The sequence below is a fragment of the Lontra canadensis genome, unplaced genomic scaffold, assembly GCF_010015895.1.
Source record: "Lontra canadensis isolate GAN:19392208 unplaced genomic scaffold, GSC_riverotter_1.0 scaffold12, whole genome shotgun sequence".
NCBI lineage: Eukaryota > Metazoa > Chordata > Mammalia > Carnivora > Mustelidae > Lontra > Lontra canadensis.
This window is the reverse complement of record NW_022631006.1, coordinates 12,698,539-12,722,266: the sequence shown is the minus strand read 5'-3', so window position 1 is coordinate 12,722,266 and position 23,728 is coordinate 12,698,539. Positions and strand designations below refer to the sequence as shown.

The 23,728-nt window shown below is 42.0% G+C and overlaps 1 protein-coding gene across 1 annotated transcript in view; it reads right to left on the bottom strand.

Moving 5' to 3' along the window:
• The window catches only part of FBN1 (fibrillin 1), a 229,404-nt gene extending 210,480 nt beyond the window's left edge, over nucleotides 1-18,924 (bottom strand). The window contains exon 1 of the mRNA XM_032856557.1: nucleotides 18,588-18,924. Coding sequence (XP_032712448.1) covers nucleotides 18,588-18,751 — 164 coding nt within the window. The 5' untranslated portion in view covers nucleotides 18,752-18,924. The remainder of the gene's footprint in view (nucleotides 1-18,587) is intronic.
• Between the last annotated feature and the right edge of the window lie 4,804 nt (nucleotides 18,925-23,728).

Sequence of the window (23,728 nt, the reverse complement as noted above, 5' to 3'; positions counted from 1 at the left end):
AGAATGGGGTCCTTCAGGAACTGGTAGGGCACAGAGACTCCATACTCTAGTTCCGAGGACTGGAGTTCCCAATTGGACAAACAGGTAGAGCTCCAACATGTCATTTCTCTATTGGTATTTAAAACTCAGAATAGCTTTTCCAAAAGAAACAGTGTTAATAGGTGGTGGTTTGGTCCCTAGGCTAGGCAAACAGCAGTCTCTATCAGCTAAATAGGCTATTGTAGACTGGTCTGGGAACCTGACCACAACTTAAAATGTTGTTTCTATGGGAAAACACATTCCACGGCAGGCAACCAGAAGGAAACTTGGCTACTCAAACTCATGGTCCCTGCAGCTACAAGCAAGCTGGCCAGTGAGCTGTGAGAACCGAACACCTTAAACTCAGGCCACGCCACAGTCCTGAGAGGGCAGCTGGGATCGGAGCTTGCCCAGCCCCAGGCCCAGGGCCATCCCCCACCCCTGTCAGGGCCAACAGGGCAGATCCAGTAGGTCAATAAATCAGGGATTTAAAAAACTGTGTATACATCTGAAACTAGTGTAACACTGTGTGTCAACTGTACTCAAATAACAACAACAGCTGGGGAGTAACTGGATATTCTAATCCTTAATACACCTGATTTCTTTAGAGACCAGAAGGTTCCACCACGCCAGCAACTATAATATGAGATCAGGATCCTGGACTGTTCACAGACCAAGAGTTCGGTGAACCATTTCCAGGAAGACTGTCTTCCAGATGAAGCAAAGAAGCAGGTCAGTTTTGAAGTCTATTTGGTGGCCTCAATCTCATACTCCAGTTACTCAAGCAGTTCAGATCCCCCTGGAATCCAATAATTACCCTCTCTTTTTCAATGTGAGCTCTCTAAAGATAGAAAATTCAGGGGCGCCTGGGTGGCTCAATGGGTTAAAGCCTCTGCCTTTGGCTCAGATCATGATCCCAGGGTCCTGGGATTGAGACCCTCATCGGACTCTGCTCGGCAAGGAGCCTGCTTCCCCCTTTCTCTCTGCCTACCTCTCTGCCTACTTGTGGTCTCTGTCTGTCAAATAAATAAATAAAATCTTAAAAAAAAAAAAAAAAAAGAAAATTCAGATTTATCTTTACAACCCAGCCCCTAGCACCCCTTCATGGTAAACGAAGGCTTAGGTTTTATATACACCTCTGACGAAGACAAAAGTGAGAGAGAATTCTGTCAGAGTAGTGAGCATTTAATTTGTTGAAAAGGTAAATATTCATAAGAAATTAAATAACAAAATAATGAAAAAGATAATTACTACTAAGAAATCAATATCATTTCATCTGCTTTTTTTAATTTGAAAAACTCAAAATGAAAAGTCAAATACGTAAGAGACCCATAAAGAGAATTCCTGGGGTCTAGGAAGTGAAATACTTCCGTGTTTCAGATGAATCACTTAGCAACATTTTACAGCTATTAAGGTTTCAGAAACCTTGTGCCTCAAACTTTATTTCGTAGGAGTCAAGAGGTAATGGGTCTTTTAAAACATTTATTTATCAAACTTTTTCATTAGAACAGAAGCAACACTATTGCTAAGGAACAAGGAAATAGAAAATAAATCATTGATAGAATTTAGGTTTCTAAAAAGTCAGAAGAAGTCAGCTAAAGACATGCAGTCACTGATATTATTTCATTGAAATTAACAATTCACAATATTAGGGACAAAGAACTTGACAACTTTTTTTAACTTGGCAATTGAGGCAAAGTTGTAAGCATTTATCTCTAAGCATTTAGATCTCTGGAAATTTTTTAACAAGAATAGGTTAATTTAAATTTGAGGAAATTTTATGAAATTGGGAATTTATCTAGTCCATATGAAGATACACTATAGACTAAAAATAATAATTAGCAATTTTCAGAGAGCTTTATAATTTACAAAGTGATCATGTGACTCTTCTTCCAAGTCCTATCAAGAAAATATATTGCTATGCCCATTTTCAGATGAGGAAACTGAAATTCAGAGAAGCGAAGTAATTGCTCAAAGGTCACACAATGGAAATATGTTATAAATCACTAATTAAAAACAAAAAAGAATTTATTAATAAAACATTCCAAGGCCAGTACTAGAGATTTTTAGATTAGAAAGATGTTTCCGTAAATACACCAGCAAGAATGTGTTCATTTATATAAACTAGTTTATGCTTAATTTTCTGTATTTTGGTTTTCTTTTCTTGAGTCTACAGAAACAAACATTTTAAGACAGATCTTCCAAAGCATATTGGAAAAAGAAAGCAATGGTAAAAGGAACACATTTCAGAAACACTCACTCCTTATAGACTTTTTGTGGTGGGTATTCTATCCCGTTCCCTCTAGTGAAAATATGACTCAGCTGTTAATATGTTCAGTGTTTTGGGGGTGGGGGGCGTGAAAAGCAAGGTAGAGATTCAAAATGTGGACAATTCAAAACCTACTCAAAGCTGCCACTGTAATACATTTTACATATGTAATTGAATATGGGTGTGACTTGTCTTTTTAAAAGTCAGTTCAAGGAAAACCTTCAGACCATGTAGGCATTCTGTTCTGGCTCAGGAAGACAATGAGTGGCACAAAGACCAGGGTGACCCAGATGATGTTCTAAAAAACCCTCCAGTTTCAGGTCTCTATGACAATTCATTGAGCTGTTGACATGTTGTCCATTACATGGAGAAGGTAGCACATTTCAACTGCCAACACATCTCTTCCCTGAAATCCAACCCAAAAGATTTCCCTTTCAGCCTGAGTGATGCCAGCACTGTCCTCTCCAAACTTTTTAAGTTCTGGGGAAGGTGTGACAGTATTCGTGTAGCAAGCTATAATTAAGCAGTGGGATCTCAATCCCAGGACAAAACTTCAACCTCTAAGAAAGGAAATGATGAGTCCTTATCTTTTAGAGGTACGTATTGAGATGTTCAAAACAAATTTAATAGTTTTTCATGGTTTACTTCAAAATAATCTGTGGTGGGGGAAAGAAGTGGATAAAATAAGACTGACCATTAACTGGTAAGGGTTAAACCTGGAGCTTCACAGCATTATTCTACCTAGTTTTGTCTATATTTGAAATTCCCCGTATTAAAAAGTTAAAACAAGGACTTTGCAGCAGCAGGCGGTCTAGTTCATTCTGATAACCCCCTCTCCTATAATGCCACCATGACAACACACATAGATTTATTTTTCATTGAGGTGAAGAGCCACTTTTATCTGTTATGCAACTCAACATTCTTGAGTGGGATGGGGATCCCCATTTGGAAATAATAACAGTCCAATCCCAAGATGTTTATCATCTAAAACAAGGAGCAAGAACTAACTGAAACGTTTCTCTGCAGCTACTAAAGAAAGTTAACGTTCATTAGACAAGGAATCCAAGAACAAAAGACTTAACCACACTTGTGTGAATAACTTAGCATGTTAGCCCATGGGGTGGGATTCCTTGGGCATTACAACTGCTTTTTGATTCGTTTTCATAAGCATACCTTGTCTTTTCTTACGACTAACATAAACCCATCAGTTAACAAAAGATGAGACCGAGGGAAAAGGGAATAATTTGTATCCAATCCATCAAAGGGCTGAATGTTGGCTTTTCTGTTCACAAATGGAAGAATTCTTATACTCATGGAAATATGAAACAGAAGGAGAAAATCATTTAGCAAAGAATCCTGGTATGTTTTCTGACTCCTCAAAATGTGAGGACGTGTGTTAAATGACCTATATTTAAGGAGGGGACCCAAATGCAAATGAGCAAAGAGTCAGTGCAAGATCAAATTAGACTTTTGCCTAGGGACGCCTGGGTGGCTCAGCTGGTTAAGCTTCCGCCTTCAGCCCAGGTCATGATCTCAGGGTCCTGGGATCTGGGAGGGGAGTCTGCTTCTCCCTCTCCCTCTGCCCCTCCCCTCTTCTTGTGTTCTCTCTCAAATAATCTTTTTAAAAAAATCTCAAAAATAAGAAAAATAACCGTATTTTAGAGTCTGTCGTCTAGAATTGTCAGATATTTAAAAATGTCTACACAGAGTCAAAACTGCTGACCAAAAAAAAAAGAAGGAAAAAATGGCTCGTATATTCTTGTAAGATTCCTAAAAGGTTTTCAAAAGTTTAAAAAGAAAAAATTTATTTCGTTATTTGGGGTTTCTTTCTTTTCTGAGAAGTTAACAGAGCAGAGAAACTACCTGGTTGTTTGTTTTTATATATATATATATATACATATATATATATATATATATATATGTATATATATATATATATATTTTGTAAACTTTGATTGTATTGGTGACGGTGTGACTTACCCCAGAGAGATGAGAGATATTAGGTAATTGGAACATTTGTAATGACAAACAGAAAAATAACTACTATCCATTTAAACCATTCCTTATTTAAGGCAGTCTTATTTTTACAGCTTGTGAATGAACATGAAGCAACCACAACTTCCTAGGTTTATTGCCAATCAGTTGACAAGAGCTTGTTAGGTAGGGTGCAGGGTATAGGAACTCTACCAAAGCACTGCCTAAGTTAAGATAATGTATGTTTTTGTTCCACTTTCCCAGATGTTCAATAGCTGAATATCTCTTAAAAGTCAACTTTCATTAGAATCGAAATAGGAGTCATTCAATAAAAATGAAAAAATAAGATTTTCAGTTTCTCAAGAGAAATTGGGCACAGAAGAAAAACAACGACAAATAAGAATCCTTTGTACTGAATGAGCATTACGTTGCTGCAGGGCATGAAGCCAAAGGAAGGGAATGCTCAGTTGGAGAGCAAAGGCCATGGCTCTTCTCAGAGGTGGCCAATCTCAGTCAGCCTAGCCTCAAATCACATAAGATGGCCTGCCCACAAAGTGCCCAGAGGGAACAGTAATAACAGAGTGAGTTGAAGGAGTTCTGCATCTATGGAAAGGGAGTTTTCCACAGTTTGGGTGCAGATACTGTATTCAACCATCTAACACCCCTCTACTTCTTAAAACCCATTCCACATGACAGGCCTGGCCACACAAGTGCCCCATTTCTTTGGCCACAGTGATGGACACAGTGACAGGAGTGGCACCAAAAGAAGGGATCAGCAGGAAGGAGAAAAGTCCTGTTCCCAGAGCTACCAGTAATAAAATACAAACTTCTCTGGAGGAGTTGATGGCGGTGTATGGATAAGGAATTGCACTCAGTAAGTTTATTTCCCAGTAAAGGTAACACAATTTAAAGGAAGGGGAAATTTAAAAATTAAAGCCTTATCAGCACACTGTCTTTAGGTATAACCAGATCTCCACAAAGGGAGTTTCCATTAAAATGATCATTTTTAAATGTTTGCAGTTCAAGTTTGTTCCCTCTGTTTCTGAAAATAATCAATGAGGAAGTTGAGACCTCGGTCTCCAGATACTAATGGTTATTAAACTTTTGGCTTTGGCCACAAATATCCAGCCTCTTTGTATGACCCCACCACCTCTTTACCTTTATCCCTAACAGAATTCGAATCATCCTCATCACCGTAGCTAAATCATCAGGCACTATACTAGGAAACTTGAAATGCATTATTCCCCTTGAATCTTAGAACCACCCAGAAAGGTGAGTATTATAATCTCATTTTACAAGTGGAGAAACTGACAGTCAAACAGGTCAAACCACTTGTCTGAAGTTCCTTCCTAGTAGGTGGGGGAGCCAGGATTTGCCTCCAGGCATGTCTGTGTCCACACTTCCAAGTCTCCCTAAAAACATGGCCAATGGTTATTAGTGTTCATTGAAAATGACTCCTCGGTCCTTTAAAATATAGTCTCACAAGCAATACCACTGTACCCAGCTACCCACAGCCAGGCTCAAATAGGAAACCATGTGAGGTCATTATAACGTATACCCTAGCCACTAGCTCTGGGTTTTTACAGCTGAACTGCCAGATCACTCCTAGCCAACTCTTCAGGAAATGTTCAGACACTTTCTCAGATTCCAGCTAAAACATCAGCTATGTGGCCCTGGGGAGTACAGAGCTCACAGGGTGGTAATGGGATATAAAATTTGCAAACTTGAGGTCAGTGGCCTAACCTCTGGGGTGTGAAGCAGCAGCAGCCCGTGAAAGATTAAAAACTATTTGTCAGCTTGAATGCTGCGTATCAAGTCCCTCCTTCTAAAGCACGTGTCCACACCACCTTGAACATTAACCCCATCCATAAAAGGAGAGAAAGATACTCCACATGTAGTTCTGCCTAGAACCATTGGAAAGAATATAATCATATCAACAGACGTGAGGTGGGGTGTTCATTCTGGGTATTAAACATCAGGTCAAATTTAAAACACAGTGCTCAATAAATAGTCATTTGGATTAGGCAGATGTTCTGCAAAATTATTGAGGTAGATGATACAGAAGAAAAGACAAAAATTTAAGATTTTTTTCTTCATTGGCATGATGCTTACATGGAATCTAAATGTGTAAATTAGTAGTCTGGATAACTGAGTCAGGAAATTACAAGAGTCCGAGCTTCCACACGTGGAATTGCCATGGCCCATCCCTGGACATATGACACTCTAATTGCCAATTACAAGATTACAAGTGTGAGTGCAGCAATGATGATGGTGGTGGTGGGTATTACTCTTCAGACTCCCAGAGAAGATTCCCCCTTCTCCTTCTCCCACCCCCTCCCTGCTACTCTAACTGGCAACTCCCTCCCTTGGAAAGCCCCATCCTATTCAACCACACCTAATATAGAAGCTTCCACCGACATCAAGTTAGCACTGAAGAGCTAGTGCCCAGCTTCCCATTGGGGTTGACCACTGAGTGAATGATGGCACCACATAAGGCCAAATAAACAAGGACAAGGCGAATGTCCACACCCACATGGTACAGGAGGTTTGCTTATTTGAAGCATAAGTGAGGACTTAAAGATACCAGTCACCCTTTCTAAGAAACAAAGAGAAAGAAGAGGTGTAATCTTGTGCCCGACAAAACAATCCTACTTAAATTGTCTTTTGTCACTGTGTGTGGCTCACCTTCTACCTTCTAGTGGAAAAAAATAGGTACCTTGGGCACTTTTTAATGAACTTTCTCTGGACCTTGGTTTTAGCATCTGTAAGTTTCTGAAGTCTATCCCACTATAATGCTAATTTATTTTATTTTTTTTTTAAGATTTTTATTTATTTGACAGAGAGAGAGATCACAAGTAGAGAGAGAGAGAGGAGGAAGCAGGCTCCCTGCCTAGCAGAGCCCGATGTGGGACTCGATCCCAGGACCCTGAGATCATGACCTGAGCTGAAGGCAGAGGTTTAACCCACTGAGCCACCCAGGCAGCCCCTATAATGCTAATTTATAATACTTTTGTAAAGACAGGCCAACTGACTATAAAGGAAGAGCTGAGTCATGATTACACATGCCAAAAAAATTTTCAAGTAAGAGGAGATTTTAGAAGTCATTCATCAAAGGCACCAACCTATTAGGGTCTGATTACACAATGTTATAAATTAGTACCAATGGGTAGGAGAAATGGTGGACCATTGGAAGAGGGGGATGCACCAAACTTTACACGGCACCAGGTTCATCACACATGATGGATTCACCTCCTTTTTCCAATGTGTAGGAATCTTTTCTGATATCCAAGTGTCTTTTTTTCATGCCCTGACTCCTCCAAAAGCTTTCAGTCCCCTTAAGAGGCTAGTCAAGGCCACAGGTCACCTGAGGGGATAGACATTTGTATCTGTCAGAACCCTGCACCTGTTCTGTCTAGCCCACATCCCTGGCTAATAAGACTCTCCACCCTGGAACTTTCTCCTAATTCTCTCCTCCTACTTCCTTTTTCTCCTATCCTCTCCTAACAAAATCCTTACCACCAATCTTCGTTTCCAACATCCTGAGACTTCCAAGTAAAAATCTAATATTTTACTTAGAATTAATTTTCCTCAATGTCTTAACTCTTATTTGGTATTCCTGTTACCCCTATTTTATTTATAGCTCAACTTCTGAAGTTGCTTACAAAAAGAAGAAAAGGAAAATGAGATGGTGATGATGATGATGAAAAAGATGAAGGAGGAGGAGAAAATGGTGATAAGAAAGAAGAAAAAGAGGAAGAGGAAGGAGGAAAAGGAGAAGAAACAGAAAAACAAAACAAAACAAAACCCTGGCCCTGAAATACATTCCTGTGATTAATGGAGATATTCCTATGCTTCAGTTCAAAATCATGAACTTAACAGTAGACATAATGTGCCCATAGGGTCTCCATAAATCCTGTCTCCAAACACCAACATCATAAAATGGTTGTTCTATATTTGGACTTAGATGTGTTTGGATACTTATATATGAATGTAAGTATGACTGATGGTCTAGGAATTCACAACCCTTCAAAACACTGAACCAAATCACTTGTCTAATGGAGCAGCTCTCCTAACTCGGAACCTGCTTGCTGTCTGGAATGCATCTCCGGCCAGGAATGGCGGACATAGGGAATTTTCCTCCCTCCCTTCCACTCTGAAGGGCTGAATAAATAGACTTAGTGATAATTTCAACAACAGCAACAAAAAAGGCCACTTGAGAAAGTGGTAAAGTCATAAGAACTTAAAAGTGGGATTTGTTATAATAGAGGATTAGCTCCACAATCCAACTTTGACTGTATTCCTAATCCAGTTTTATCCTATTAACAATGTGGCTACTCCATTTACAGCAGAAATAAGAGAGTTCAGTTCACTACAATACCGTCTATTGGCAATTGCATATCTATTTTTTTAAAAGATTTTATTTATTTATTTGACAGAGATCACAAGTAGGCAGAGAGGCAAGCAGAGACAGAGGAGGAAGCAGGCTCCCTGCTGAGCAGAGAGCCCGACGCGGGGCTCAATCCCAGGAACCTGAGATCATGACCTGAGCTGAAGGCAGAGGCTTAACCCACTGAGCCACCCAGGCGCCACTGCATATCTATTTTTAATGATCAGTTATAATCCCTGATTCCCCCAAAATGTTTTGGAGGCAAATTACACCAACAGATATATAAATATGGAGTTATTAATAGAAGTTGAAAGCAAAATCCCATCAGAAGGAAGGCAAAACACACCAAATATTTAAATAATATATTAATAAATATTATATTGTTTATTAATTGTATATTAATATATTAAATAATATATTATTAAATAATATTAATTAATTAATTAATTAATTAAAATGATTATGCATGAAACTGGTCCCTATCTTAGAAACTAAAGGAAAAATGGGGGGGAATGTTAAGTACTTTATAATTCTTATATTTGAAAAAACAGAATTTGCCAGTTTGTTAGGGACTATAATCTTATTCATGCAGTTTGTGAGTCCTTTAAATGCAGAACTGTGCAAAAGTTAAGAACAATGTCCTTAACATAAATCTAACAGATTGTGAAGACACATTGGTCATGTCGCATTTTTCATTCTGAAATTACAGTAGCAAAATATAATGCAGTATCTTCGATGCAGAAGTCAGTCAATCCCACTAGATCAAGGTAGGATTAAAACATCTGATCGTCCTTCTCAAAAAACTATTATTCCCTTACTATGGTAGCTAGTCTCCAAAGATGTCCCCCCAAAATGCCTCCCCTCCCTGCAGACACACACTGTTCCACACATCAAGAAGCAGGCTAGATCAGTCCATGCCCTTGAATCTGGACGGCCTGTGACTTGCATGGAATCCCAGGTCATACCACTCCATGCTCTGTTCAAAGAAAGTCTGGTAGCTTCCACATTTGTGCTCTTGGGATCCTGGGGTATACAGTAAAAAGTGTGGTTACCTTGCTGGAGAGCCCCTATGGGGAGGCCGCGTGGAAAGGGAGACAATCTGAGACCATATGGAGAATTGAGGAACCCAGCCAACACTGATAACACATAAGCCCATCTGAGCCCTTCCAGATAGCCCTCAGCCATTCATGTCAGTTCTGTAGGCAACACTGGGGTTAAAGTATGTGACCAGGGATCAAGAGGTGATGGTTCAAAATCCTGCTCCAATGGACACTTGCTCTGAGCAAGGCCTGGTCGCTGTACCTGGGGCTCAGTTTCTCCATTCTTAAAACACCCTCAGTGGCTCTATTTCCAGGGAGAGGTCCAGGCAGGAGACTGCATAGGAGAGCTTTAAAACCTGGAAAGTGCCCAGCACAGCCTGACAAGTGGCTCTTTGCTCCCTCTATTCCCTTCCTCTGTCCATCCATTTAAATTAACCACACCAAAGTAAACAGGGCTGTGGGCGCCAGTCCATGGAACCAGAAATACATGTGAAGAAGTCATCTTGCCCACTCCAGCCCCATCTGACATTGTGGGAAGCAGAGACAAGATTCCCCACTGTGCCCTGTCCAAATTCCTGGCCTGCAGAATCAGAAGAAATAATAAAATTGTTGTTGTTTTAAGCCACTAAGTTTGGGGTAATTTGTTACGTAGCAATAAGAAAATCAAAACACTCACAAATGAAAATAGCTTTTTTCCTGGTAGTAGAGGGACTAGGAATGGTTCATTTCTCTTTAGTTTCTCATTCATGGTGCTGTAATGTTTTTAGGTAGAATAAGGTTTAAGGTACATACAGGTGGGGGCATCCTAGGTATGCCTCCCCTTTACCTTTCCTCTTGACCAACCAAGTGGTCAAGCACTGCTCATGTTACTTCTGGAACACCACTTGATCTTCCTCTTCACCCCCTCCACCATTTAGGCCACCGTCCACTCTCACCATGACTCCTCTATTAGCCTCCCAACCTCCTTGCCTTTGGCCTCCTTACTCTCTACACCACACACCTTTCACCAGAGCTGCAAAGGCCTGATACGTTCCTATCCTAGAATCCTTTTCTAGCTCTTCATCCTCATCTTCCACAACATTCAGATATTGATTGATGCTTTGTGTCCTTCAGTCCCTCTTCCACCCCTGACAGTGTCACGATCTATGGACAGGCACACAGAGTTGCATACTGCACAACTCCAGGGGGCACTATATTCCTAGGCTATATTATAAACTGTTCCCCATGAAGTTGTGCAGGGCAAACCTTGCCCAACTGTACTCACTGTCCCTTAACGCCTTCACACTTTTCACTATATACTTTTTACACTCAGATTTTTCCTTATTTCTCTCCTCTATTTTCTGCAAGCTCTAATTTATATCATTTACCTCACCCAAGCAAAATTGGTCAATCAAAAATTGTCTATTGAGGGGGCGCCTGGGTGGCTCAGTGGGTTAAGCCACTGCCTTCGGCTCAGGTCATGATCTCAGGGTCCTGGGATCGAGTCCCGCATCGGGCTCTCTGCTCAGCGGGGAGCCTGCTTCCCTCTCTCTCTCTCTCTGCTTGCCTCTCCGTCTACTTGTGATCTCTGTTAAATAAATAAATAAATAAAATCTTTTAAAAAAAAAATTGTCTATTGAACACTTACTGTGTGTCCAGTTTCTCAGTCTCCCTAGTGATAAATAAAACATGAACTCTGTCTTCAGAAAGTTCTCAGACCTAGTCGATGGTCACTTACTTATCACAGAGACCAGAGGTAGGCAAACTTTTTCTTTAAAGGGCTAAGTAGCAAATAATTTAGCTTCTCCAGCCATACTTTGTCTCCACTACTCCACCCTGCCACAGCAGTATGAAAGCAGAAATAGATAATACATAAACCAATGGGCATGGCTTTGTTTCAGTAAAATCTCATTTATAAGAACAGGCAGCTTGGTCCACAGTTGGCCAACCCTGATAGACTCTCACTGTGAAGGCTTTTCTGAAGAATCCTGTTCCCACAGGGAGGCTTCCCTTGCCATGTGACTGCATTTGCCTTCACTAGATCTTAAGTCTTTCCCACAGCAGTGATAGGAGAAGATTCTGGGGAAATGAAGATACCAGTATGGTATGGGAGAAAGAAAGAAACTTCCCAGGTATAAGATTTATTATAATTGGGAAGCAGCAAGATAGATTGGTCAAGAGCACAGACTATGAGACCAGATCTCCCAATGCTTACCAGTGTAGGTCCCTGGAGGAATTACTGAAACCCTGCCTCCCTCAGTTTCCTCACGTGTTAAATGCGCAAGTAGGTATAATCTTCCTCATAAAGAAGTTACACATTAAATGAATTAATGTATGAAAAGAGTACTACTGAGTGATATATCAGAGCTTGCTAATCTTTACCATTATTATTGCAATTTAATGTAAAAGTTACATTATATTAATGGCTCTGAGCTTATAGGTAGGTGGCTAAGGTAAAAAAATGAAACAGGAAGAATTAAATAACTTGTCATGTTGGTAAAAACTTAACACATGTACTGTTTTCCCTAAAAAGAGAAACATCTCTTGCAGTTCTAGTCTGTAAGTTTTCACACAAGAGATTCTGAATGACATCATGAGGAACGTATCCTGCTCAGAGACATACACGGGCAATGCAAAAGGAGGGTACCTGTGATGGTTACCCGCCAGCCTCAGTGGAAGTTCAGGGTCTAACACTAAAATACATGTGCCATTCAAAAACCCCACCAACTCTGACATCCTATAATTCCTTCTGTGTTTTATTAGTATCTTTGTAGAAATGTTAGGGCAAGTTTCTCATTTGACAAATATTAGTATATCATTAGCCAGACTTGGGAGGTGTCAACTAACATGAAGGAATATTAGGAACTTTAAGTAGAACTTTACCAAAGTCTTCGTCCTGCATTTCTGACCAGTGGGATGAAAAACCAAAACCATAACTAAAATTAATAGAGAAAGACATTTAATATTAAGAATTTGTCCTTAAAACTTAACCTTTGTGCACCTCAGTTCTTACCGCTGTGAAAACTAATAAAAAACCTAGCCTATAGAGCTGTTATGAGCATCAGATGAGTTATCATATGTAAAACACCGAGAGTACGGCTGCATAAATGTCATCTAGAAGTTGCTATCGCTGCTACAATTATTGCTGTCATTTGTTCTTACTTAATCCTACACCCCATGCCGTCTGCTTCCTTTCCATCAAATCTCAGTTCCCATGATGCATCAGATTCTCCCACCAAATGTGAAGCCTCCCCTCCAGGCTACAGGCTGGATGTCTCTGGCATCCCACAGAGCTAAATTCAGGCTGGCATTCAATCAAGGCTTCCTGAATTAATGAACTCTTTGAAATCCCATCTAATGATCAGTCAGTGTTAAAATGTTTTTGATTGGATTCTTTCTTGCCTTTGATGATTTTGTAATCTAATGGGAAAAATCAAGCTAACAAGGCCTGCCATATAGTTCAGTCCTGATATATTAATTGATTTCTGCTTTCTTAAAAAAATTTCATGGAAAAAAATTCTAAGTTGCTTGAATAGGGCCATTTGGTGGGTTAGTTTCTAGAAGCTAAGAAATTGTTAATATAGCTTCTTTCTATCTTGAGAAAATATTTAAAATCTTATTTTCACATTATAAACAAAGGCTAGACTTCATAAATTCATTGTTTGGTTTGTTGAAAGAAAAGGCAAACAAATTCTCTGGAAATATCCTAACATCTTGTTCAGGATTTTGCTTGATAAGCGTCACTGGCGTAATACTCTAATCTTTTTAATCATCAGCTACACAAGACAATAAGGGAATGTTTCGGTGTTCTTTAAAATTCCTAATGAGCTTGGAGGGATGTCTGTGCTTCCATTTCTATCACCTTCAACCACATCTCATCATAGGCTGATTTTTTTTTTAAGACTTTATTTATTTATTTGACAGAGAGAGATCACAGTAGGCAGAGAGGCAGGCAGAGAGAGAGAGAGGAGGAAGCAGGCTCCCTGCTGAGCAGAGAGCCCAATGCGGGGCTCGATCCCAGAACCCAGAGATCATGACCTGAGCCGAAGGCAGAGGCTTAACCCACTGAGCCACCCAGGCGCCCCCATAGGCTGATGTTTTAAATTCATTTGTGATACCAACAACTTAGGCATTTTGGTAAGCAATCTCTGTCTTAAATGCTCAAAAGTAAGTCATATAAATAAATATTTTGTCTGCAGCTTCTCATTTAAAAAGTGCAATTGCTTAAAACTTCTATTTAACAATATCTTTGGGGGAGCGGGATAGAGGGGGGAACCTGGGTAGCTCAGGCAGTAAAGTGTCTGCCTTCGGCTCAGGTCATGATCTTGCGGTCCTGAGGTCCAGCGCTGCCTTAGGCTCCCTGCTCAGCTAGGACTGTGCTTCTCCCTCTCCCTCTGCCCCCTTTCCCACTCACTCAAACATGCTCATGGGCTTTCTCTCTAATAAATAAACAAAATCTTTTTAAAAATGACTGTCTTTTTTTTAATGATATTGCAATATTTTAGCCTAATCTTTTCACTAAATACAAAAACAAACCATACTACTGCAGGAGTCTTTTCCCTATATTTAATTATTAACCTACCTGACTTCGGATGAAGTCTTAAAGTCCTCTTTGTAAAATAAATGGACTTCATAAACTCTACAGAACTTTTTCTGCATTCCCTGTTAGAGTTCTTTATTTTAATAACAGACTTCTGTGTAATTAATCCCTTGGAGTTTGCCATCACATAATCTACCCTGTGTACAAACGGTTCCATGTGTATTTTTCTGGTAACAAGACCTCTGGAAAAAATAAACAAATAAACAAAGACCAAAAAAAAAAAATCATACACAAAGGCACAGATTGTGAGACATATACCCCATCTCCCATACACTTATAAACCAAGCAACAAGGATAGAGAGTCTCAGTCTACCTTATCAGGGATTTGAGGAAAAAGGGTTTCACTCTGAAGAATTTTTTCCCTGTGACAGGAAACTGTAATACTTCCTTATTTGAGGACTAAGACAATAAGGCAATTTCAAATAAATGGTTCCTAACTACTGCTATTCAAGTAGAGCTGTGTATTTTTTTTAAAAGATTTTATTTATTTATTTGACACAGAGAGATCACAGTAGACAGAGAGGCAGGTGGGGGTGGGGGGGAAGCAGGCTCCCTGCTGAGCAGAGAACCTGATGCGGGACTCAATCCCAGGACCCTGAGATCATAACCTGAGCCGAAGGCAGCAGCTTAACCCACTGAGCCACCTAGGCGCCCCGAGCTGTGTATTTTTTTTTTAATTGAATTGTCTCCCACACTTTTTGCCTAATCACAGAAGTTAAGAATTCAGCTGAGAAAAACTCCTGTGAACTGAAATTTGAACAATAAAACTAGGATTTTATTATTTCTCATAAAGTCACTTCACATATGTTAAGCAGTGCCTGGTCAAAGGAAAACTACTATACAATTATTATTTGAAAAAATTTTTGAAACTTGCAAAATTCTCATTTCAAAATAGAGAAAAAAAATGCAATTTTTGCAGAGTGAACGGGGACCACACTCATTCCATAAAAGAAGGATTTCCTGTAAAAACAGAAATTGGCAATTTAGTCTAAGAAAATACAGTGAAAGCTGGGAAGAAACTTGAGGATGCTTAAATTTCCACTGTGGAACAACTTCTGCTGCCCAGTGGGAAGGAAAAAACAACAACAACAACAAAAAGCCACCTGCCACAAGATGAGAGAAGACGACAAGCTAGGACTGTACTCCCAGAGAAGGAAAAATGAAGCAGTTCCCTAGTCTGTGAACCAGGGGTGCTGATGGGAAAGGAATATATGTCCCAAGAAGAATACCAAGGCAAATTCTGCAGTCACCTGTCATATCATATCAGAGAAAGACAAGAAGGCAGTATTTGTGGAAGAGATGAGAACAGTACATGGTGGACACTGGTGATTTTAGAGCACCTTTTAACTAGAGGAAATATTAGTGAGGTGCTGAAAGTTGCTGCCACCAACTGGGCATCAGGCATACTTGGGGTTACAAATCACTTTCACTTCATAAACTGTGCATTTCCATCAAAATGGTAAACAGGTTTTACTGTAGTCAAGGAGGTTAGTTTTGAAGCTGGTAATATTTTAACTAGCAAAAATAGAAATTTTAAGCAGTAACTGGAAAAACTTTACACACAACTGCTTTTCCTGATGATTTATACAGCAGTGCATGGTTAAAAGACTTATTCACGTGAGACTATAATAGCAATAAGCAGAAAATGCCTTTTAAATGCTGTTCAAATCCAAAATCAGAATTGGTACTTGGTTTAAAATCTATGGGAAAACCTTTTATGCAGAGATTCTACTTATATTAATTTGTGCCACGTATAAATTTGCACATCTACACAAATAGGTGTGCAGAATTGGGGAAGTAGGAAAAAAATTAATATAATCAAGAGAGCCATCATTAGGGAACAATTTTAGCCATGTTATGGGATTCTGTACACCAAGAGGATGCACAAGGTACATCCATTTGAATTAACAGGTGGATGCACAAAAGGTATACGGAAGTGAGCAAGGTTTAGAACAGTATGTACAATATATTGTATGTAATTAAATAGGTCACATGCTATACATATACATGTACATGTGTATGTATATATTATGTATATATATTTGTATATGGATACAGATGCCTACAATAGGTCTACAAAAATATACATGAAAATGGGGTCTGAGAGGTAAGAGGGACATTTTTTAATTGTATGTCCTTTTAAATATTATTTTTTACTTCTCCAAATACACACACACACACACACACACACACACATATATATATCTGTCCTTATAGATAACATGAGAATTCTAAAAATAAAAACCTTTATATTAGGAAGATTCATTTTTATATTAGTATATGATATATTATACTGTAAATGTTAATTATAATTATATTTTTAATCTTTATATATATGTAAATTCTTATAGATAATGTGAGAGCGAGACATACTCATAATTACTATCTACTAATAACACCTTTTTAGGAAGGCTTTGTGAATCATTTGCAATAGCATAACATCTATGTCAGTGACCAAAAACTGCAAGGAACACAGAGAGGTATTTCCCTATAATCATAAAAGAGTAAAACCCAAGAGAAAGAAGTGCTGGTGTGAGTAAAACTAGAGACATTCTGTTAAGCGACAAAGTAAAGCTTAGTTTCTGTTTTCACACTGAGTTGGTGCTTCCGGAAGAAACAGCGCTTGTTGGTGACAGCACATAGAGATGAGACAAATGTCTGGAGGGGCCTAACATCTCTCTGCAGATTTTCATCCCCAAAATTAAGCCCCACCTCCTCTCTTTCTACAGGAGCAATGCCATCAAGTTCAGCTATTAAGATAATATATATTGCAGAAATACATACATTTTAAGGAAGAATGCTAGACTAACTCAGGTCCTTTGAAGAACATATGAAAATCAGAGTTTCAGTTCATATGTTGAACTTGGTTGCATGGGCCCTGCACACAGCAATGAACGTCTGCTGCCTGATCAGAATCAGGCTTAACATGATAAGAAAATTTCCTTTCCAACACTGTTGGAGTCCTGGACTTATTTTCCACAAAGGCCAAGATGGAACTAAATTAATCATAACTATTTCCTGGGGCCAGAAAATCATGCATATTTTACCACAGCCCAAGCACGTGGCCCTGACCATCACCTTGTCCTCCATGGTCTAGACCAAGACTCAAAAACAGGTCCATTCAGTTTACTGCACTTTTTCTTCCTGTGCCTGGGCCACACAAACATAAATTTTACTCCATTTATAGTTAAAACAGCCCATAACAAAAAGGAATAAAGGAAATGTTCAGCCACAGAATCAGATAGGACATCATCGACTGGTGATTCAGGATCATATGATCAAGCTACAGAACTTCTCAAAAAAGAGCAACAATGAGAATGAAAAGAACTTAATAAAAACCTCCGTGTATGCATATGTCTGGGCTCATTTAACAGACTCCTCCAAGGACATAAAATGGATCATTTACAGTTGAGCCTTCTGCTTCTATGGAGGCTTGAATTTAAACAATCTCACAAAAACAAATTTTTCTTTCCTTCTGAACGATTTTAAGGAAAACGTATGCCCACCCTTCTTCAATTCAGGGAACTGACAGTCCTTGTACAGTCAACCTGCCTAATTTAAATATTTCCTGCTGAAACATTTCCTGTAATAGCGACTAGGAAGCCAGTGAAATGCTCAATTGCATGTACATAACACATAAACCACCGGTTAAAAACATCCCTTTAAGGCCGGCCACAGAAGCATCAGTGCCCCCAGTGAAATGAAGAGCCCCCTTACAACCTAAAAGAACACAAGTTCTCAAAAAATTTGCCCTGCTCTGTCTCCAGGGTAGACATTGGAAAGACAGTATCAACCAGAAAATCCAGTCCCTAATTTTAGTAAGCATAACTCAGAGGAGAGCCAACCCTTGAATGTGTCCTCCCTGACTCTGTCGTTAGAATTCCTTTCTTTCCTTGCTCCCTTACCAAGAGAGCATCTGCAAAGATGCCCACAAGGCAAGCACTTTCCCCTACACACAACCGGAATTGGTACGAAGGGAAAGGAACGGGCTTCTCTGTGTCTTTCAGTCGCAGCTCCTCCCCTTCTTCCTCAAAGAACACTTCTCGCCTCCAAAAATCGGCCTCGACAATGGCCCAAGAGTCCTTTTAACGATGGCATCCCCTCTAACGCAGAAATCTTTAAAGAGCGGAAGCAAAGTGCTTTAGCCTCGAATGGGGCAAGGGCTGGACACCCCCTGCACTTCTAAGGTGCCCCCTGGAGATCTTGTCAAGGATCCTTCTGGTGTGGAGAATCAACCCTGTCAGTTCCCTCGGGATCGTGATACTAGGGAAAAGAGGGAAGTGAGAGACCCACACCAAAGGAACTGGCCCGTTCAGTTACCCTTTAAGCGCGTCGTGTCCTCCGCCGCCTCTTCTCTTGGCCCGGCTAGCTCTGGTTTCCTTCACGTTCCCAGCCTCCAAATTGGCGTCCGCCCCATGGCTCGTGTAGGACGCTAAGAGCACGGTAAATCCCAGGACGACCTCCAGCAGCCCTCCTCGCCGCATGATGCCGAGCGGCCGCCGGCTCCCGCCGACTCTTGCTGCGCCCCGGGCTCGATCCGCGGCCGCCGCTGCGCCCTGGAGCGCGCCGCGCCGCCGGAGTCCCGCTCTCCCGCCGCCCGTCCCCCGGGCCGGGCTCCTCCCGCCTTCTCCAGGCGCTGCTCCCACTTCAGGCGGCCCCTGCCAGCTGCAACAGACAAATCGCCGAGGCAGGGGAGACGTTCAGGGCATCGGGATGCTGAAGCTTGGGGTCCCCATTCCCAAGCCCAGCCCGAGCGCCGCCTGAGCGTGGCGCAGTTACTTTGGGTAAGTGAAGACCGTTTGGTCTGCGGCTGGCCGAAAAGCCCAGGCCCCCGCCGGCCGCGGTTCCAGCCAACCTCTCGGCCTCCCAGACACTGCCTGAAAAGCGCGACGCAGAGTACCCATGTCCCGAGCAGTTCTAAACCCCGGGGCCAGTTCGTTGAGTTTGTTTGTTTTTGCTTTTGTTTTTTTAATGGCACAAAATGCGCGCGATGCGCGCTTGAACGCCCCAGCTTCCCTGATGGTCCTTTCCGCCAAGCCGCGGGGCTGGAAGCCCGCTGCGCCGTCCCCGGCCGGCTCCGGGCACTGCCACCGCCCCCCGAGCATCTGACTCGGAGCCCGGCACCGGGAGCCCCGGGCCAGGAAGCTGTCAGGCAGGGGAGGGCCAGCGCCAGCTGTGGACGTTCCGGGACAGCCCCTCACCCAGTCCCTGTCCCTGCCCTGCGCGCGGCGCAAACGCAAAAGCCTCCGTGGCTGCAGCTCCAGCCCCGGTGGCCGCCCGACCCCTGTGGGGACCCTGGCTGCACCCACTGGAGAAGCGGCGCCTCCGGCTCCCGAGGCGGCGGCGGCTGTTCCTCGGTCCCGGCTGCGGCAGCCGCTGCCCCACTCCTCCCGCAGCTGCCCCAGCTGTGGCCGCCTCTCCGCCCGTGGCACCCACAGTCTCTGCCGCGGCTCCCGCGGCCCCCTCCTTTCCCCACCTCTTCAAGTATCGTCTGCGCAGCGGTTTCTCGCGAGAGAAATACTTTTTTTTAAAAAAAAGAAAGAAAAAGAAAATGACACCCCCTCCTACATCCCCCTCATCGCCACCCCACCCCTCGGCCCCATCCATCCACCCTTTCCACTCCCTTTTGCCAGCCACCGCCTCGGCGCAGGGGCCTCCTCGCTCACAGGATTAGCGCAGTTGGGAGGAGGCAGAGGTGACCAGGTTCTGTCCGGCCTGGGATTTTTCGTTTTGGGGTGAGGAGCTGGGGGAATGGGAAAAAGTGGAGTAGCGGTTTAGCTCTCTCCGCCGCTGGGAGGTCTAGACCCGAGATTAGCCTCTCCCGTGATCTGGAAAGCCCGGCGGGCGCGGAAAGCTGTGCCACCTGCACCAAGAATGCGCGTTGGAGACGGTGGCCACGGAGGCCCCAGCGACACTCGCGCGAGGGGAGTCGCGTCCTGGCTGCCCCTGCCTCCCCGGCTCCGCCTCACTGCGACTCTCCCGCCCGGCACCAAGCGGAGACCGGAGTCCCGGAGGCTGCGGCAGGGCGCATCACGGGCGGCGGCACCCGTAGCTGCAGGGGCTGGTGTGTGGTGGTGTAAGGGGTCTCCACCACTGCCACTTGCCCCCTAAGCGTCGGGTGCCCACTCTGAGGCACTGCTCTTCTGAGGCTCAGGTCAAGCTACCCAGGCTGATCCAAGATTCTGCAAGTGCCTGAGTGGGATCCTTCTGATTCAGAGGCCTGTGAATGTTAGAAGCTGAGATTTGGGATGGGGGTGAAGGGATGGTCCTCCTGGCCAGCCTACAGCTAACTAAGATTGGGCTTCTCTTAGACAATCCTAGTTCACCTCCCCGACACACACATACACACACACTCTCCCTTTCTCTCTCTCTCTCTCTCTCTCTCTCGCTCGCTCTCTCGCTCTCTCTGCTTCTCCAGGACAAGCAAGGCACAGTGACTTTGGAGAATGAAGCATTTATGGCATCCTTATATGGATAAGGCCCAGTGTTGCCTATATTCTATAAGGAGAACAGGAAGTCACACCCTTGCCGCTGGAACTGGAGACCCCAGAAAATCCCCATGTAGCAGCCACAGCTGTCAAGCCAGAAGTAAGAGCTCAGCGCAAACAGGAATTGGGTTGAAGGGGGCTTTCCTTATTTGCAATTGTTTGTGCCTAGATAATAGGGTATGGGGACCTGGGCAAGTTATTTAACCTCTTTCCCATCGCCAGATGGAAATAATGATGTTGACCACACCAGTTATCATGGGGATGATGAGCCTGCTGAACAATGACAAGTGAACCTCCTTGAAGAATGAAAACAGTGAAACTGTCAAAAATATGTGCCCATTTAAAGTCATAGTTCTAGAAGTATGTGGTAGCTTAAGATCTCACCTGTGAAACGTCTCTTAGCGGATCTTTGAGTTGGTGGCTTGGTCACACACATTTGGTTGATATTCATCCAAGATGTAAATTTACTTAGCACCACCTATGTACCAGTTTGCTCATGACTGAACCTGGCTCCTTGGTGAGAAGGCAGATGTTTTTTCCTTCACACAGCAGATAATCTATAGGGAAACTTGACTTGAAAAAACCCACTTGTTAAGTGCCAAGAGGAAGGAATACTGGATGATTGCTTGGAAGATCTGTAACAAGAGGTACTTGACCTAGGTTGTGACTGATCAGGGAAGGCTTTCCTGAGGAAGTGATATTTAACTTATGTACAAAAACATAACTAGACTTGACTTATGGTAGCGTCTCTCAATTCTGGTTATACAGTAGAATGACCTGGGACCATTTTAAAAAAAATTTTTTTTTTGACAGCACAAATCAGCCCCCAGAGTTCTGACTTAAATAGCCTCAAGTAGAACCTCGATGTGGGTATTTTTTTAAAAGCTCCCAGGTATGGAAAGGTAAGGGAGTTGTTCAGACAGGGAAAGTGGTCTAAGCAGAGGAGTCATTGCTCAGGAGCAGCAGGGCTGTTGGGGATCCAGGAAGGCCCCACAATATTCTGGACTGTTCTACACCCTCTGCGGAATCTAGAAACAGCCCACTTTCCCTACACTCCAACAGCATGTGAGACACTGCAGTCTCTCTTGGAATCTTCTACTCATTGACATGTTGCACAGCAGCAACTGCACACAGGCTTTTCTAAGGTTTTTGCCCACAAAACAAAAAACAAATCTTGGTACGCTGCAAGCCTCTTTCCAACATTTCTGAACATTTCTATTAGGTACTCCTAACTCAACTCCAAACTGCCATCCTGGGCTTTATCTCTAAGGGAGAGATATAGATTAAAGCTTGCTTCTGGCCTTTGCCCTTTTTTCCTCCTCTTTTCTCCTTGGCCCCCTCCTTCAGTAGAGCAAAGACTTTCTATTTCCTCTTCATATTGCTTGGGAGCTCTAGAACCCACAAAACACCCTTTTTGGGCAATAAGTCTCATGGCTTAACCAAAAGAGGATAAGAGAAAAAAACCTGATCACTGGAAGAGAAATGCATTTTTTAAATATGTAAGAAATATTCCCCATTATCTAGACAATGTACATATAACAGAGCAGCATGCCACCAATAACAAAATTTGGTAACAAATACAGAAAACCATGTCTTTGCAGTAAGATTTTCTTGATGCCAGGTGATCCAGGAGCCCCCTCTTTTTAAACTTACCACTGTTTATAACACTTTTTGAAAAATAAGTCCAGGCCAGAACTCCCTTGTTCCTCTTCATTTCAAAGGATTCTACCCATTGTAAGATAATCTATTCAAATTCCACCTTGTTCATGAGGAATTTTTGCTCATGAGGTCTCTCCTGTTCGAACTTCACTGCTCCTAACTGAATCATTCATTTAATAATGTATTAATTGTAATACGTAATTATAGTATGCTTACTGTATGCAAGCACCATGTCAGGCACTGACAATTAGAATATTTATATATTGTTTGCTGAACTATAATTTTTTCTGTAATTATTGTACTTATTCTGCCTAGCTGGATTATGGACCCTTAAGGACAAGGCTGTATTCCTTATTCAAGGAAATGTGTACCATGTACTGAAAACTGTTACAAAAGAGAACTACTTTGTCAGCTGCTGTTTGATCATTTAGTCTTCTATTTTTGCTTCCAGGCCACTCTCATTACTCTATATCTACTGAATAAATATCTGTGTCAGCAGTCTTTGTGTACAAGAAAACCAACTCTGGATAATTTAAACAAACAAAAAAAATTGCTTTGTGTATTATCAGGTTATGAGATGGCTCACTGAACTTGACTCTGGAATAAAATGGGAACTAACGCAGGTAGAGGCAGCAGAAACAAATGAAGAAACTCTTCAAGATAAGACTGTTTTGGTGACTCAATTCCAACTATTTTAGTCCTTTTGCCACCTCTCTTAGGGTTCAAATTCAAAGACTAGGGTCCAGTTGGCCTAGTTGGTTTAAGAAATCTGCCCACAATCCTAGTCAGGGGATGATGGAGCATCCTGGTGCACAGTCCTAACAAGATGCCTGCTATGGAAAACGGGTTACTCCATAAAGGATGACCAAAACACTATGACCCAAAACTGGGGGCACTGATGGTTGTCACTCACACACACACACACACACACACACACACACACACACACAGAATGTCTGGTTGTCCCCTGTACCACCTCAAGAACTTTCAAAGATGTTTAGCATTTACTGAGAACAAGCATTTCCAAGATCCTAAGAAGAATATTCTAAAATCAGATTCTAGGTCTTTTATTGAAAACTAAAGCATTACTTTGTGAAATGAGTTAACTAGACTCTCATGTAACCCCAATTCTCTCCATTAATGGTGGCAAATAGATCTTTCATAATACAACCAGTCATAGCATCAAAAACTAGCTTTGGACTCAGAGTGCAATACTGCTCACATTATAGAATTTTGAAGTTACAAAAACAGAAAGTATATATGACAGCTACCAGGAACCATACCTACTCACATCAGAAAAACAACACCCAATCA